We start from the raw sequence: 13,886 nt of genomic DNA, 5'->3' as shown, positions 1-13,886 counted from the left end.
AGGTTTTAACGAGGCAGTGTCACTCAAGGGTTTAGGGTATACTATGAAAATTTTTATGGTCGCTTACTGGACAAAAGCTAGTCCTACATTTTTCAGGGGGAGATATTCATCAGGGGGAGCATGGTTTTGATAAAGACCTCCATACACTGTACTCTTTTTCCTTCATCCAGGTTTTTATCCCACTGGGTTTTTCCTGATAAGGTTTTAACGAGGCAGTGTCACTCAAAGATTGACTCGCAGAAACAGTATGACTTAAAGATATTTTGCCAAGCATCAGGGGGAGCGCACCATCAATAAAGATCTTCAAACACCGTACTCTTTTTCCTTCGTCCGGGTTTTTATCCCACTGGGTTTTTCCTGGCAAGGTTTTAACGAGGCAGTGTCGCACGCGCGCCAATATACTTAGAATTTTATGTTACACATTATTATGTACTCTTTTTTCCTTTGACCAGTTTTTGTCCCACTGGGTTTTTACTGGCAAGGTTTTTAACGAGGCATATTCCATATCATTTGTGGTCTCCAAGGGGGAGTGTTGTAAATATATTAGGTGGAGCCCACCTGAAGCTTCGTCGAAGCTTCCTCCAATTTGGAAGCTTCCTCTTCCTTCATTGTATATACATGTCAGATAGAAACGGAATGGAGGCAATAGAAATGATCAACAGATTGCAGAGGTTTTTCCTCTGCTTCCTCAACCCTTTTTCTCTTCATCAATTCTTTGATTTTATAACATAAATTAGTTTCTCAGACACTCGTACTAATCCCAACTTCAGTTTAAGTATGATGTCAAATATAACTTGAGAGATCTGACAAAAAATGTAGCTTTTAGGACCCATTTGGTTTTATTGAATGTTGTTTGCACCTTGTATCAAACTTTTCTTTTGCAACAGATTATTTTTTCAAATTTTCAGCATCTTATGTTCGCATATATAAATTTTCCTTCTATGGTTTATTCTTGTAGTAGAAAAACTTAAACAAACTTATGGAAGATTCACTACACTAAATTGGAGCTTTTACGACATGTTTTTTTGTGCATGTTGTTAATATTTGGTATTTATGGTATATGGCAAAGCGCGCCTTAAAAAGATAATAAAGCGTTCTATTAATAACTAATATTTATGGCATGTGAAAGCATCCCTTAAAAAAGTAATTTATGTGTCTTTTAACGGCGTGTTTGGATATACGCTGTGAAGTGTAAATTTTGTTTTTCTATTACGGCATGCAACTGGGTACGCCCTGATTTTTATTTTTAGTTTTTTATCACAAAACGTCCTTGACGTTTGCAAAATTATCATATTGTATCCTTAAAGTTTTTTTTGTATTACTCATGGTCTCGAACGTTAATATGTGTGCTCTTAAATAGTTATTCTGTAAAAAAAAATTTGTTAAATCCAAAGATATAATCGTCAAATTAATCCAAAATTATAATATATATATATATATATAATATAAACCGCCATCACGTAAAATGTTGGACACAACTCTTACATTTTATTATTCAAACTCAGTCGGACATTGTCTCAGTAGAACAATCAGAAACCACATCAGTCTTGTGTCTTTTTGTTGTTGAGGCTCAGTTTATCAAATTCACACGAGAGTTTGCCAAGGCCATGCTAGTTGCTAGCTGTTCAACTGAACGAGGCATGCCTAACGAAAATGGCAACATTTCCTAATATGTTTGTAAGCATATCTCTGAGCCGATAAAACATCGGCCAATACACCAATAGCATACTCAAATGGCTAAAGGAGCAAAAATAAATGAGGAAATATAAGAAATGAGCATTTCCTTCATTTGATGAAAAACTTGCTAATCAGAATCAATGAGCAATGACCTTACAATTACATGTGTTGTTCAACAGCAGTGCCAAGCATATATATAAGTCTGAAGTTGATCTGGAAATTTGGCTTTTAGTGACGAAAAATCTGAAGAACACCTTCGCAGAAAATGTATAGCTACGAAAAATCTGATGAACATCCATCGCTAAAACCTTTTGGTAACGAAAAATCTTCAAATTTCTGGGCAAAACAGCAACTAGGTTTTTTGGGTTTTAAGTCCTTTTTTGAGCTTCAAATCATCCTAAAACATAATTTAGGCAACTATTGCACACTATTGTTCAACATGTGTTGTTTATAGTTCAATTTGTTTATGTTATTCCCTTCCATTTTCAGTGCTTACCTTTAGTTTCCTGCCAATTCCAACAAGAAATGGAGGGAAATGGTTCCAAATTGGTGGCAAATGGGTCTGAGGCATTGAAGATGTGAAAATGGATTCATTTGACGATTATATCCCTGGATTTAACATTTTTTTTGACATATAGACTATTTAAGAGCACCTATATTACATTTAGGGACCATGGGTGATATAAAAAAACTTTAAGGATGCAATCTGATAGTTTCGTAAATATCAAGGACGTTTTGTGATAAAAAGCCCTTTTTTTTCCCTTTTTTTACGGAACCCCTTGATTATATTTGAAAACCCGCTAAAAATACGACTTTTTTTTTTAAATTTCCGCTCTCCATTTGGATGAAGAAATTGAAAATTACAAAGAATTCTAAAATGACGGAATTTAGATTTCCATCATTTCAATTTTTGGCAATTGAAGATTTTAGGTGCATTCAATTAGGATTTTAATAGATTGTTTTGAAGCTTAAAAGTCCAGTTGTATTTAATTAAGATTTTTAAGTAATAAATAAAAGTCTGGTGGTATTCAATGAAGATTTTAAAATAGATTGTTTTGAAACTTAAAAATCTAGTAGTATTCAATTAGGATTTTTAAGTACTAAATACAAGTCTGGTGGTATTCAAAAGTTTATTAATTTTGAAGTATTTCATTAAATGGTGTATTGTGTAAGACTTTGAGTAGGTGATATAAATACCAAGCTCCGTAAAAAATCTCATCATTCTACGCCTGGTTCTCACTTCTTTCTATTTTTCTATTTTTCTTTCTATCTCTTCTCTGTTTTTCTTTTATGTGAGACCTCCCCCTCAAGGCAATCCACTGCCAAACCCCGTCAGAACCTTGATTATTACTTGAATGAAAACAACAATAAGAAATAAGAATAATTATTCAATTACTTTGTGGAACATAGAGAAAAAAGTGAACCTCCTATGGAAGAAGACGAGGAAGGTGATTTGGGTATCTGAGACAGTGGGGTATCATGCCCACCAAGTGTTCGATTTGAAGTAGTGGCTGAAGCTGTGTGGTGGGTTCTTTGGCTTGGACTTGGTTGTTTTTTTTTCTTCTTTTATTTTGCAAATTTGGGTGTTCCTTAGATCTATCCTGGATCCATACATTAACGGGGACAGTCAATTGGTTTGGTCGACTTGGGTGGTCTTGCTAGAACTTTCGTGGTTCTTGGAGTCGATAAGCTAGCTGTGCGGATTTGTTTTTCATTGTAGTTGCAGTTTTCTATTGTATTATTTTGCTTGTGAGAGTTAAAGGTAGTTTTGCATTTGCAGTTGAGTGCTCAGGTGATGAGTGGTGTTCTTGCATGTTATGTCTAGGCTCTCAGTATCTTTAACATTTTCATTCTGGCCATTTGTTGCTACGTTGGGAGTTACATTGTTGATGTCGGTGTACTCCTCCTGGACTAACCTTTGATGGTTATTATGCCACCATCTTTGTATTAACCCTAAAAATTTGGTATCTATATCCTAAAAATTGGGTATATTCCTTCAGGTTATGTATTAGGCAAGGTCTAAAGTATTGATGATATCGGAAATATCGATAGTTCAAAAACATGGAAATTTCGATGGAAATATCGGGATATTTTCGATATCGATAAAAATTGAATAAAAACCACGGAAATTGTAAGAAAAACTTGAAATTTTTTATTGAAACTTTGAAGAATGTTTATTTAGTCAATTATCTATTAGTTTATCACAAAAAATTAGAAGGAAATACAGCATGATGGATTTAACTGATTTAAGTTGATTATACAGCAAACGGGCAAACACTGTGAGTGTAAAAAATTTGTAGTAATTAATGAAAAAAGATTAAACACACCATAATCATTTATATATAATGATTTACTACAATATTTTACACTTTATATATTGCATGGTAAGATACATGAGTGACTTAGTACCACATAGAGTTCCTATGAGGTTCAAATTTTTCACTATCTTCATTATCTCTATGTGTAGAGTAAGTGTATTGTGAAGAGTAGTCATCAAATGATAAATCCCAAAATAGTTTTGCATGTAATTGTTAACATGTCACCCATATAAATATAAATATTTTGGCACATTATCACAAAAACATAAGTGATATGGTGGTTAAGGTATTGGAGGAGTAAAATGGAGGGATTCTATCCCCTTTGTACTTTTTTCTCCCATTTTTTCCCTTTTTTTTATTTTTTTATTTTTTTATTTTTTTATTTTTTATTTTTTTATTTTTTATTTATACCTTTTTTTTTTCCTACACATCGATATGTTCGATATTTTAGCGATATTACACCGATATTTTGACAAAATATTGCTGAAATGTGAGCGAAATTATCGACATCGATATTTTTCGATTTTATCGTCGATATTGTCGATATTTATACGATATGTACATAGATATGTTCCGAAATATCCGTGATTCGAAAAAACCTAAATATCCTCGATATTTCGTCGATATTATCGATATTTCAGACTATGGTATTAGGTGAATGATGATGGATGATAGAGTTCAAACTTGTATAGAAATATAAGTAAAATCATGTAATTGCAATCTATTAAAATCATAAGTAAAATCATTTTATTTTTCCTTCAGACCAGAACATTCTGATCACTTCTCTCTCGCTTTCGCCCTCCCTCTTCCTCTCTCACAATTTTAGGATTCTCTCTCACTGGACTATTCAAGAGCTCAGCTCCTTGTTCGCTAGAAGACTATTCCTCGAGCCCTATTACTTCAAAGTTGAATGCTCAGTGACAGTCCCAAGGTGCGATTCTCTAAAGCCCTGACACCCAATGTTGATTATGAGTTTTCTTATAGTTTAGAATCATGTTCCCTACTGCATTCATGTGGTTAGAGGCCCCATTGTCTTCAATTCTTGATTTATACGACACATTATTTTCGTTTAAATTCAGAAAAATTGATATCGTTAACTATTTTTCTCGATTTATTTAAATATTCATTGTTTCAAGCTCGATCTCTGTACGTCTTGGATTCAGTGTTCAGTTCTGAATCGGATTTCAATATTGGAGCTCCTGTAGAAACTGATGTGAAAAAAGAGTAAACTGTAATATTTTGAACTGTAGCCTCTCTCTCTCTCTCTCCCCCTTGCCTTTTTATTTCTTTGTTCCCATTTACCTTTTAACATAAAACTTTTATTTTGAACTGAAGTGTAAAGTTTAGAAACTTCAATGGTTACGGCCTACCCTTTCAAGGAGTTATATGGTGATAGATTACATGATGCATAGCTCTTATTTAGTTATAACTGCTCTCCTGTAAATTCAAATATATTTTTGTAACTGCAAAAAAAAGTATTCGATATTTTTCTTCTTGCTTTTTGGTTTCTCGGTTTTGGTTTTTCATTTATTGTGTTGGGAGCTGCTGTTTGAAAGATCTTTGGAGGTATGCTTTCCAAGTTACGAACTCTTTTACACATTTGTATTGAAATTGGACGTTGTATTCAGTTGGTTGATGCAGGGATATATAATGTAATGGTGGGTGGGTTTGTTGTTGGGAATGTTTGGAGGTCGAGCTGTAGTTTTGGACAGGTTTTAGTGATAGCGTTGTCTTGGTCATTAATTAGAATTGTTATCAAGTTCAATTATATTATGATGTAAATGGAGGTCGAGTTTAGTTGTGTTAGAAATTATATTAATAATATAGTATTAATCAGAGGATGTGCCTTTTCAGACCAAAAAATAAAATAAAATCAGAGGATGTGCCTTCTGTCTTCTTTCTTTTTTTTTTCTTTTTCTTTGGTAGAGGTTGCTTCCTCACAAATATTTTGCTACTCATCCTTCATAAGTGATAACAACAATAGACATAGGAGTGTCCTACTTTACATAGTACTTCTTACAATGTTTTTATATACCTTGAAATTTGTTTTCTTCTTCTAATTCTAATATTGTAGATGTGATGAGAATTGATAAATCTCATACCTTCATAAAGAATTTACTATTTTATCAGCTTATTCATCAGATATTGATTGTCTATAAGCCCAAAATTTAATTCACAAAAGGAGAGGAAAGTGCTTATCTGCTGGCATTTATATTTCCTAACAACGTATTTGTCTGTGCTCGTTACAGAAATCTAGGGAGAGAAATCACAATGTTGACATATATTTTCCCACCACCTCCTTCTCTTTTCATCACAGCAATGACAGTGATTAGCTTCACATCATCCTCTAGTCTTGGGCTTTCAGAGCTAAGGGGAAAGCACTTACACTATTCGAAGTTCTGGAATTCCGGTTCTAAAACCTCTGCTGCAAAGAAAATTAAACTATCTAGTAGAACAGGCATGCTAATAGCTTATAATCCGGCATTTCTCGCTGGTGTCGCATCATTTGTGCTTTATCCTCAAGAGAATATCAGAATCTTATTGCTTTGTTCAGCCCTAACCATTCATTTTTTCAAAAGGATCTTTGAGGTACGACTCTACCCTCATCTTTTCTCTGATTTCTTGAGTATGTATTCTTCAGTGATCTTCAGATTGGAACTAGTTGCCATCTATTTACTATCTGGTTATACCAACTAGTGATTTTGCTTACTGAGCCTTTCCACAAGTTTAATCACTTGACTATTCAAATTCTAAAACCTCTTACTGAGCATATGTAAACTGCTAAGCTGGTGGGCTTTTCCTTTATATCCATTTTCATGTTAGAGATTTACTTTTATGTGTTTTAATTCAAATAAATAAGTAAGATAGAAAACAAGAACATTTCAACGGGGGAGGTTTAAGCAACTACATGCAAACAACAGTTACTCTATGATTCAAACTCAGAATTTTGTTAATTTTTCTGATGCTTCTCATTCGAAAATATGTTTTTCCATGTTTCATAGGTTCTGTTTGTTCACAACTATAGTGGAGGGATGAATTTTGATGTTGTGTTGGCCATCTCTCTCAGTTATTTTCTGTCTACCGCAACTGTGACTTACGCTCAATACTTAGCGCAAGGGTTTCCGGAGCCATCAGTTGATTTGAAGTACCTTGGATGTCTGCTGTTTCTAATAGGGATCTCTGGCAATTTCTATCATCACTACCTTCTTTCTAAAATTCGGTCAAAGGGTGACAAGGATTATAAGATTCCCAAAGGCGGTTTGTTTGGACTAGTGATATGCCCCCACTATCTTTTTGAAATCGTAGGATTTGTGGGGATTTCTCTTATTTCTCAAACTCTGTATGCATTCTCCTTCACCATAGGGTCAGCTTTATACTTGATTGGAAGGAGCTGTGCTACGAGAAGATGGTATCTTTCCAAGTTTGATCATTTTCCCAAAAATGTCAAGGCTCTCATTCCATTTGTTTTATAGATGTTTTTAATTCAAAAGTATACTGCAGATTATGTATAATCAGTCTAGTGAGCATGTGCTGAGTAACCCAAGGCATTTCTAATTAGCTACTGGCGCTTTAAACTTTTCTCTCGCTGAGTGATCCACAAGTATTTTGATTATTCTGCTTATTTCTGAATGTGGTTCGTACGACAATGATCAAATATACATTTAATGTAGTCTGGTACTCAGTGGATATTTTAACAATATTTAGATTGATCTGTGACTAGGGGCTAGTAAAGAATTTTCAGAATTTAGTTTACAAATGTCAAATAATTAGTCACAAAATTACAAGACTAATTTCTTGATTACAAGGATATTGTTGGATCTAATCTAATGACTCTAAGAAGATCACTCGTAAGTTAAAGACTTGTGCTGGAATCATCCTCTCACCTTGCTCAGTAAGTCTCTGCTCTGTGGTTGCACATACCCATGTTGCCATGTATCGTGCACAAAGTGACGTATCTTTTTTAGGTGGATAGGTGGAAGGTCAATGGTTTTTGGGGCAGCTGCTTTCTTCGATACTCGTTTCTTTGCAGGTGGTCTTATCGGCTCTAAAAATTACTGCAAACAATTTTTAAGGCACATTACATAATGACGAACCAATGCAACAGAAGCAGTGAATTTAACATGTTCACATTTTTACCTGCAAACAATAATCTGGAGTTATCCAGTCAGTTCCAAACACCAAATGATGAGAAAGTTGTCTTTTCCATATTAGAAACATTGCCATGTCAAGGTGCTGAAAGTTCAAGTAAATAATACCATCACAATTTAATACAAATGTACACATAGTGAATGTGAGAAAAGAATTGAATTATCCTAATGAAGTAGGGTTCAAATTCTTACCCTGGAGCTAATCCATTCTGAGTTTGTAAAAAAAGTCTGGGCCAACTGAACATGCTTTGAACTGCACCTCCGCACTACAATAGGCAAACTTCCAAGGGTCGATTTTGTAATCATTCAATAATTAGAACATTGTATAATATGGCAAAGATAGTACAAACACAGACATGTATATTAAAGGTAGCTATGTATTCTTATTGGTGGATCATTGCATACTACAACAACATGAATATTGGATTTCCAAGGTTAAAAATCCTAACCTTGAATCGGTTTTCCCAAGCGGTGAAAAACTCTATTACTGCCTTGACATTGTCATTGGGCACGGGTTTTGTTGGATCAAAACATGGCTAGGTTGCGTCAGCATCCGAAACAGTAATCGTCCTCTTTTTCCTCGAGGGATCGGAAAATGGACTCAACAATGTACTAGCCGGCCGCTTCTTTCTGCACCCTTTACCTTCCACATCTTGTTTTTCAACAGTGGCACTACATTCCTTAATCGCTTCATCACTAGCTGCAATAACATTGGTTATGATGGGAGGATTCATTTGACCTCCCAATGCCTTAATGTTGCTATTTTTCCAATCCTCTAACAAAGATAACAGTTTTTTGCAGATTACCCCGCACCCGTCCACATCTTCCGGAGTAGGAAGCTTCTCAGCTTCTTGCCGCACTTGTTTGTCAAGAATTGAAGTGCCCATTTCTGCCTCTTGGACTTGCATGGCTGTGAAGGCTTCAGCTTCATGACCAGGGACTTGTGCTTCCATTTCGGCCGGTTCTATAGTTGGAGTAATATATTCATGTAAGGGTGACATGTCATTGTCGTCTCCTTCATTGATATGAGGACAGCCCACTTCTTCATGTCCTTCATCATGTTCATTCAACCCACCATTTCGTTTTTCCAACTCCTCTATCTCTTCAATTGGCAGCTTGTGTTCCACCAGTTTTCTGTCTAATCCAGGCATCTCATGATAATGCCAAGCAAAACAGTCTCTAAAATCATGCAAAAGTGCAATGATTTCACTTTTGAGTGGTTCTTTCAACAGCGCACTAATTAAAATGGGTCTTGGATCCTCTTCTGTCCCTAAATTTATCTCCTGTAATGGATCTTCCACTTCTGCCAAAGAATCATCTAGTGCTGCTGGTGCGAAATCTAAAACTTCATCCTGTAAACTCTCTTCTCCTTATTCCTCTGTGCTCTCATGGGTGAATTCTGCCATATTGATGACTAGATTCTGCATAAAGAGCTTCCTTTCTTCCCAATATATCAACAATCTTTTGGTAATGGATCGAATTGTTGCAGCTCGATCCTTTTCTTGTTGATTGAGACTAAATATCAGAGTCCTGGAGGTTTAGAATAAAAGGTGTATTCCAGTCCTCTAGAGAACTGGCTAGACCATCTTCAATGAGTCTCTGGGCTGTGACACCAACAGGGTGGCCGTTCTAGTTGACTCTAAGGAATGTGAAAGGACCAAGGTCATCATCATAATACCTTGCCTCAAAACACATGGCAGAGGGCAGAAATGGTCATGGATCGGCCTCTACTATCCCCATGAAACCTTCTTCATTCCAAAGGGCTAGTTGCTGATGCAGAGTGGAAGAAACATATAGACTTTGGTGTATCCAGTCCCTGCCAAGCAAGGCATTGTAAGTGGTAGAAGTGGTGTCTACCACAAAAAATGCAATCTTCAGCCCATTAGTTCTAACTATGACGTCCACATCTAGAATTCCATGAGTCTTAGTGATGCCCCCAGCAAAGTTGGTGACGATTAAGCGTGTTGGAATTAGATCCTTCTCTGTTCTGCCCATCTTGCTCAGCAATCTGTGGGGTATAAGATTAATGGTTGCACCTCCATCTACCATCACTTTGGGAATAGGAATACCCCCAAAGTTTGTTGTTATGAACAGAGGTCTGAGGTGATTAGTCATTTCCTTGGTTGGGTTGGAGAAGCAAAGTTGTTCTGCAGCCAGTTTCATGGCAGTTTTGCCTGTCTTGGCAGTAGGTGTTTGCTGTTCTGGCGCCTCTTCCACCTCTGCCAACCTGCATTCAAAACTTTCCTGGGAGAAAATGTCTCCTTCCAGAGTGTTTTCTTGTCTTTCTGCTGCCCTGAATCTTTCCGGAAAGATGAACACCATGTTGATGCCTAGATCACCCTGCAACAGGCTTTCTAATTCTGCACCAAAAGCCTCAGTTTCTTCATCTAGTTCTCCATCATATTCCATCTGTTCTTCCCCATATTCTTCTGTCTAGTCCTTTTGTTCTGTTTCGAGGATCCCAGTCTGGTCATCTGCAGATGGTTCATAGTCCAACTGCTCCTCTTCGTATTCTTCAGTCCAGTCCTCTTGTCCTTCTACTGGAATAGGTTCAGATTCACCTTGTATTTGTGAAGGTTCAAGCTGATTGACTGAGGATGAGGCAGGATGGATGGAAGGTCTGCCTGGAGATTCTGTCTTTATTAGCTTTTGTGGCTGATAGGTTGTTTGTTCTGCCTGATGAGCTACTTCTGGATTCTTCCCTCTTCTGGCAGAACTAGTCCCTGGAAGTACCTGTGTGTCATCCCTGTTCTTGAGAAAAGTGCAGTATTGCCTTTGAACTCTTCTCTTCTGAGTTCTGGTTAACTCCAGAGTTGGTCTACCACCTTTTTCCAAGCATCTTAATTGGTATTTCCTTCTTCGGCTGCTCTGTCATTCTTCTGATGCATGGAGCAAGCCTTATATAGTTCTTCTGTCTGGCTCTGTCCTTAGATGAGGCCGAAAACTGGGCTATGTTGATATGATGTTCCAATTCTGTCAAAAATGCTGGATGTGGGCTGTTTCTACCTGTCCAGAGTTACTTCTAACTTACTCTCACTGATAGGACTTGACCCAAATTCCACTTTAGAATCCAAGCCGAACCCTGTGAGTGTCCGACACCTGGCTAATGCCAGGCACAAAGACCAAACTGCCCTTCTAACTAAAAATCCACTTTTAAAAATAAGATTATCTTCTGCCGAAAATTCGGCAGAGTTTCCCTTGTAATTTAATCATTTCCCAAAATCTCCCACCTGCCATCAAACATTTATATAACTCAATTGTTCAGCATGCATTCAATTATATCCAAACAAATTAAGCATCATAATATTCTAGTCTCATATCGCAATAAATCAAACAAATCAATCTGCTAATAAAATTCATCTCAACTTTCAGAACAACAATACTGCGTTGGTAATCTCAAACATTCTAACTCGTGGTTGCACCTTGTAACTATAGGCTGCCTACGTACCTTTACTGAGGGATCAAGCCACACACGTAGTTCTTTAATTGCAAAACCACTCTAGTTCTCAAATTTCATCTCAACTTTCTATTTCAAGCTTCCTGGCATTTCTCACATGGCAATATATAATTAAACGAAGAAATAAAAGCATTTATATCAAGTAATCATGCTTGGGAAGCCATAACCATCAATTCCTCGTGACACAATGGTGACACGTCCTGACTTGTAATCCTCGCTGGACTCAGGAGACATCTGGTCAACCTGGTCCGCAATCCTCGCTCCCACGGTTCGCATAACTCTAAGACTCGTAGGGCAAAATATGCTAAAAAAACTCAAGATATTTAATACTATATAAAATTCATAAATATATATATCAATAACTTGATTAGAATCTATATATATTTCCATCTATCGCTTGTAAAACAAATGAGACGCTTAAGAAAATAATGGTAACTGTATAAAATCCTCAATTTAGTTTAAAAGCATCTCAGAACTTAAATTCTCTCCACCTAGGCATACCCCCATTTCTGATCCGTCAATTCCTTAATACCGTCAATTCCATATATGCAGTCAATTCCATATATCCGTCAACTCCAATAATAATCCGTCAATTCCATCCTCGCAGGCCTCGAAAACACAAAGTTAACCGAACGGCATTCCTCGCAGGTCTCAGAGATAACACTTCAATCTGAGCCGCAATCCTCGCAGGTCCCGAAGACACCAAGTCCATCCGAGCAGCATTCCTTGCAGGTCTCATAGATAACTCTTCAATCTGAGCTGCAATCCTCACACCACACGGTTCAGGCTTCCCGAAACTCGTGGGGCATCATCAAAATAACAAACTGTCTCAAGGAAACTTGGGGGGGTACCCTCGCGGTGGGTTTGAAAACCATAACTCGTCATTTATATAAACTTTCAATAAATTGGTTCTCAACTAAACTTAAAAAAAGAATATATATATATATATATATATATATATACCACAATTTGATAAAAGCCAAAAGCTAAGATTCATCATTTTCAACTACTGAATATATATATACACCAAATACTTGGCTAGTTTGTTAAGTATCTCGATCTCTGCTTAGCATACCATTCCAATATTATATTTATACTCTTACCACACAATTAACCATATGAACATAGATAAACAGGTGATAAATAAACAGATAATTAAATACTCATCTCGAAATCACATAAAATCATGAAAATAGAACTACAACTAAACCAAGTGAACATTCGCACGCACATGAGCTTTCTAAAGGCTCAAACATATCACATGGAGCTCATCCTCATTATTTAATCCAAAGTCCTGGCCCTACGCTCCTAGATGTGTGTGCATTGTATTTGAAGTCATTCTCAAGCCTATGTAAGCATTTCCAATTATTAGAACGGTCTAGAAGTGTCTCGGGACTAAAAAAGCGATAAGTCCCAAAAATCAACCCGGGATCCCGTGGGGTCCACGACCTCAAGATTCTGATGTGAGAGTTCCTAAAGGTCTTAACATGCCTAGGACACATGTCTCGAGAGTTTGGTCTCGATAGGACGGTCGGACTACTCACGATTCACGATCGGACGGTTACTGCAAACCTAGCACTAAGGTTGGCCTTTTCGGAGTATCCGGGACTCCGATTCCTGATCCGTTGAATCCTACACGATTCGGGATTGTCTAGATTGACATATACGAGAATAACTACAATCCAACGGTTCAAATGTATCAAACCTGGAAATTGCACAATATACGAGATCCGATCGGGGCTCATGACAACACAAATTCCTACGCGCTCATGACAACAAGAGGATCATTCTAGGACTGAGAGTGACCTCACTATGCAGCCCACACGCTGGCAGCGCGTGGGTGGCTTGATCAATTTTTGATAGCCGAAAATACTCCAAACCGCCAGCCCAAACTCCTATCCTAGGTATAACACCCTATTTGAAACCACTTTTGTTCTTCGACCTACCTCGAAAAATTACCGAAAGTGGCCGGAATCTCATCCAAAATCCGGCCAAATTTTGGGTTACAAATCGAGTTGCCTACGCTAGAAATTGATCAAATCCTACCCAACTATCAGCTAGAACACATTGAAAGGATGGTGGTCGGAGGTGTCCAAAAGAGCTCTACGAAATTCCGTCAAAAATTGTCAAAACCACCCCGTTTCGTGGCTGTTTCCGGCTACCACGACGGTGGATCGAGGCTGCGATGGGCTGGAACTGGAAGAGGGAAGTATGGTAGTTCTAACGGGACCGGCCTTACTTGAATTGGTGGCCGGAGTTGGGAAAAATTACTCTTTGAAGTTGGCT

At 37.1% G+C, this 13,886-nt stretch overlaps 1 protein-coding gene across 2 annotated transcripts; it reads left to right on the top strand.

Moving 5' to 3' along the window:
* On the top strand, positions 4,744-7,677 carry LOC18787614 (very-long-chain enoyl-CoA reductase). Of its 2 annotated transcripts, none has more exons than XM_007218382.2 (3): positions 4,744-4,926; positions 6,313-6,584; positions 6,998-7,677. In XM_007218382.2, exons 2-3 carry the CDS (start codon positions 6,315-6,317, stop codon positions 7,466-7,468), a joined length of 741 nt encoding a protein of 246 aa, XP_007218444.2. In that variant the 5' UTR covers positions 4,744-4,926; positions 6,313-6,314; the 3' UTR covers positions 7,469-7,677. The 2 variants fall into 2 exon arrangements, with proteins under 2 accessions (XP_007218444.2, XP_020411753.1); XM_020556164.1 differs by having other exon boundaries at positions 6,245-6,584.

The sequence above is a fragment of the Prunus persica genome, chromosome G2 (assembly GCF_000346465.2).
Source record: "Prunus persica cultivar Lovell chromosome G2, Prunus_persica_NCBIv2, whole genome shotgun sequence".
Classification (NCBI taxonomy): Eukaryota; Viridiplantae; Streptophyta; class Magnoliopsida; order Rosales; family Rosaceae; genus Prunus; species Prunus persica.
This window is presented reverse-complemented; position numbering and strand designations above follow the sequence as displayed.

Coding starts and splice junctions, on each gene's coding strand:
- LOC18787614 (XM_020556164.1), top strand. CDS start 6,267: ATGTTGACATATATTTTCCCACCACCTCCTTCTCTTTTCATCACAGCA. Junction 6,585..6,997: donor TTTTCAAAAGGATCTTTGAG/GTACGACTCTAC, acceptor CATGTTTCATAG/GTTCTGTTTGTTCACAACTA.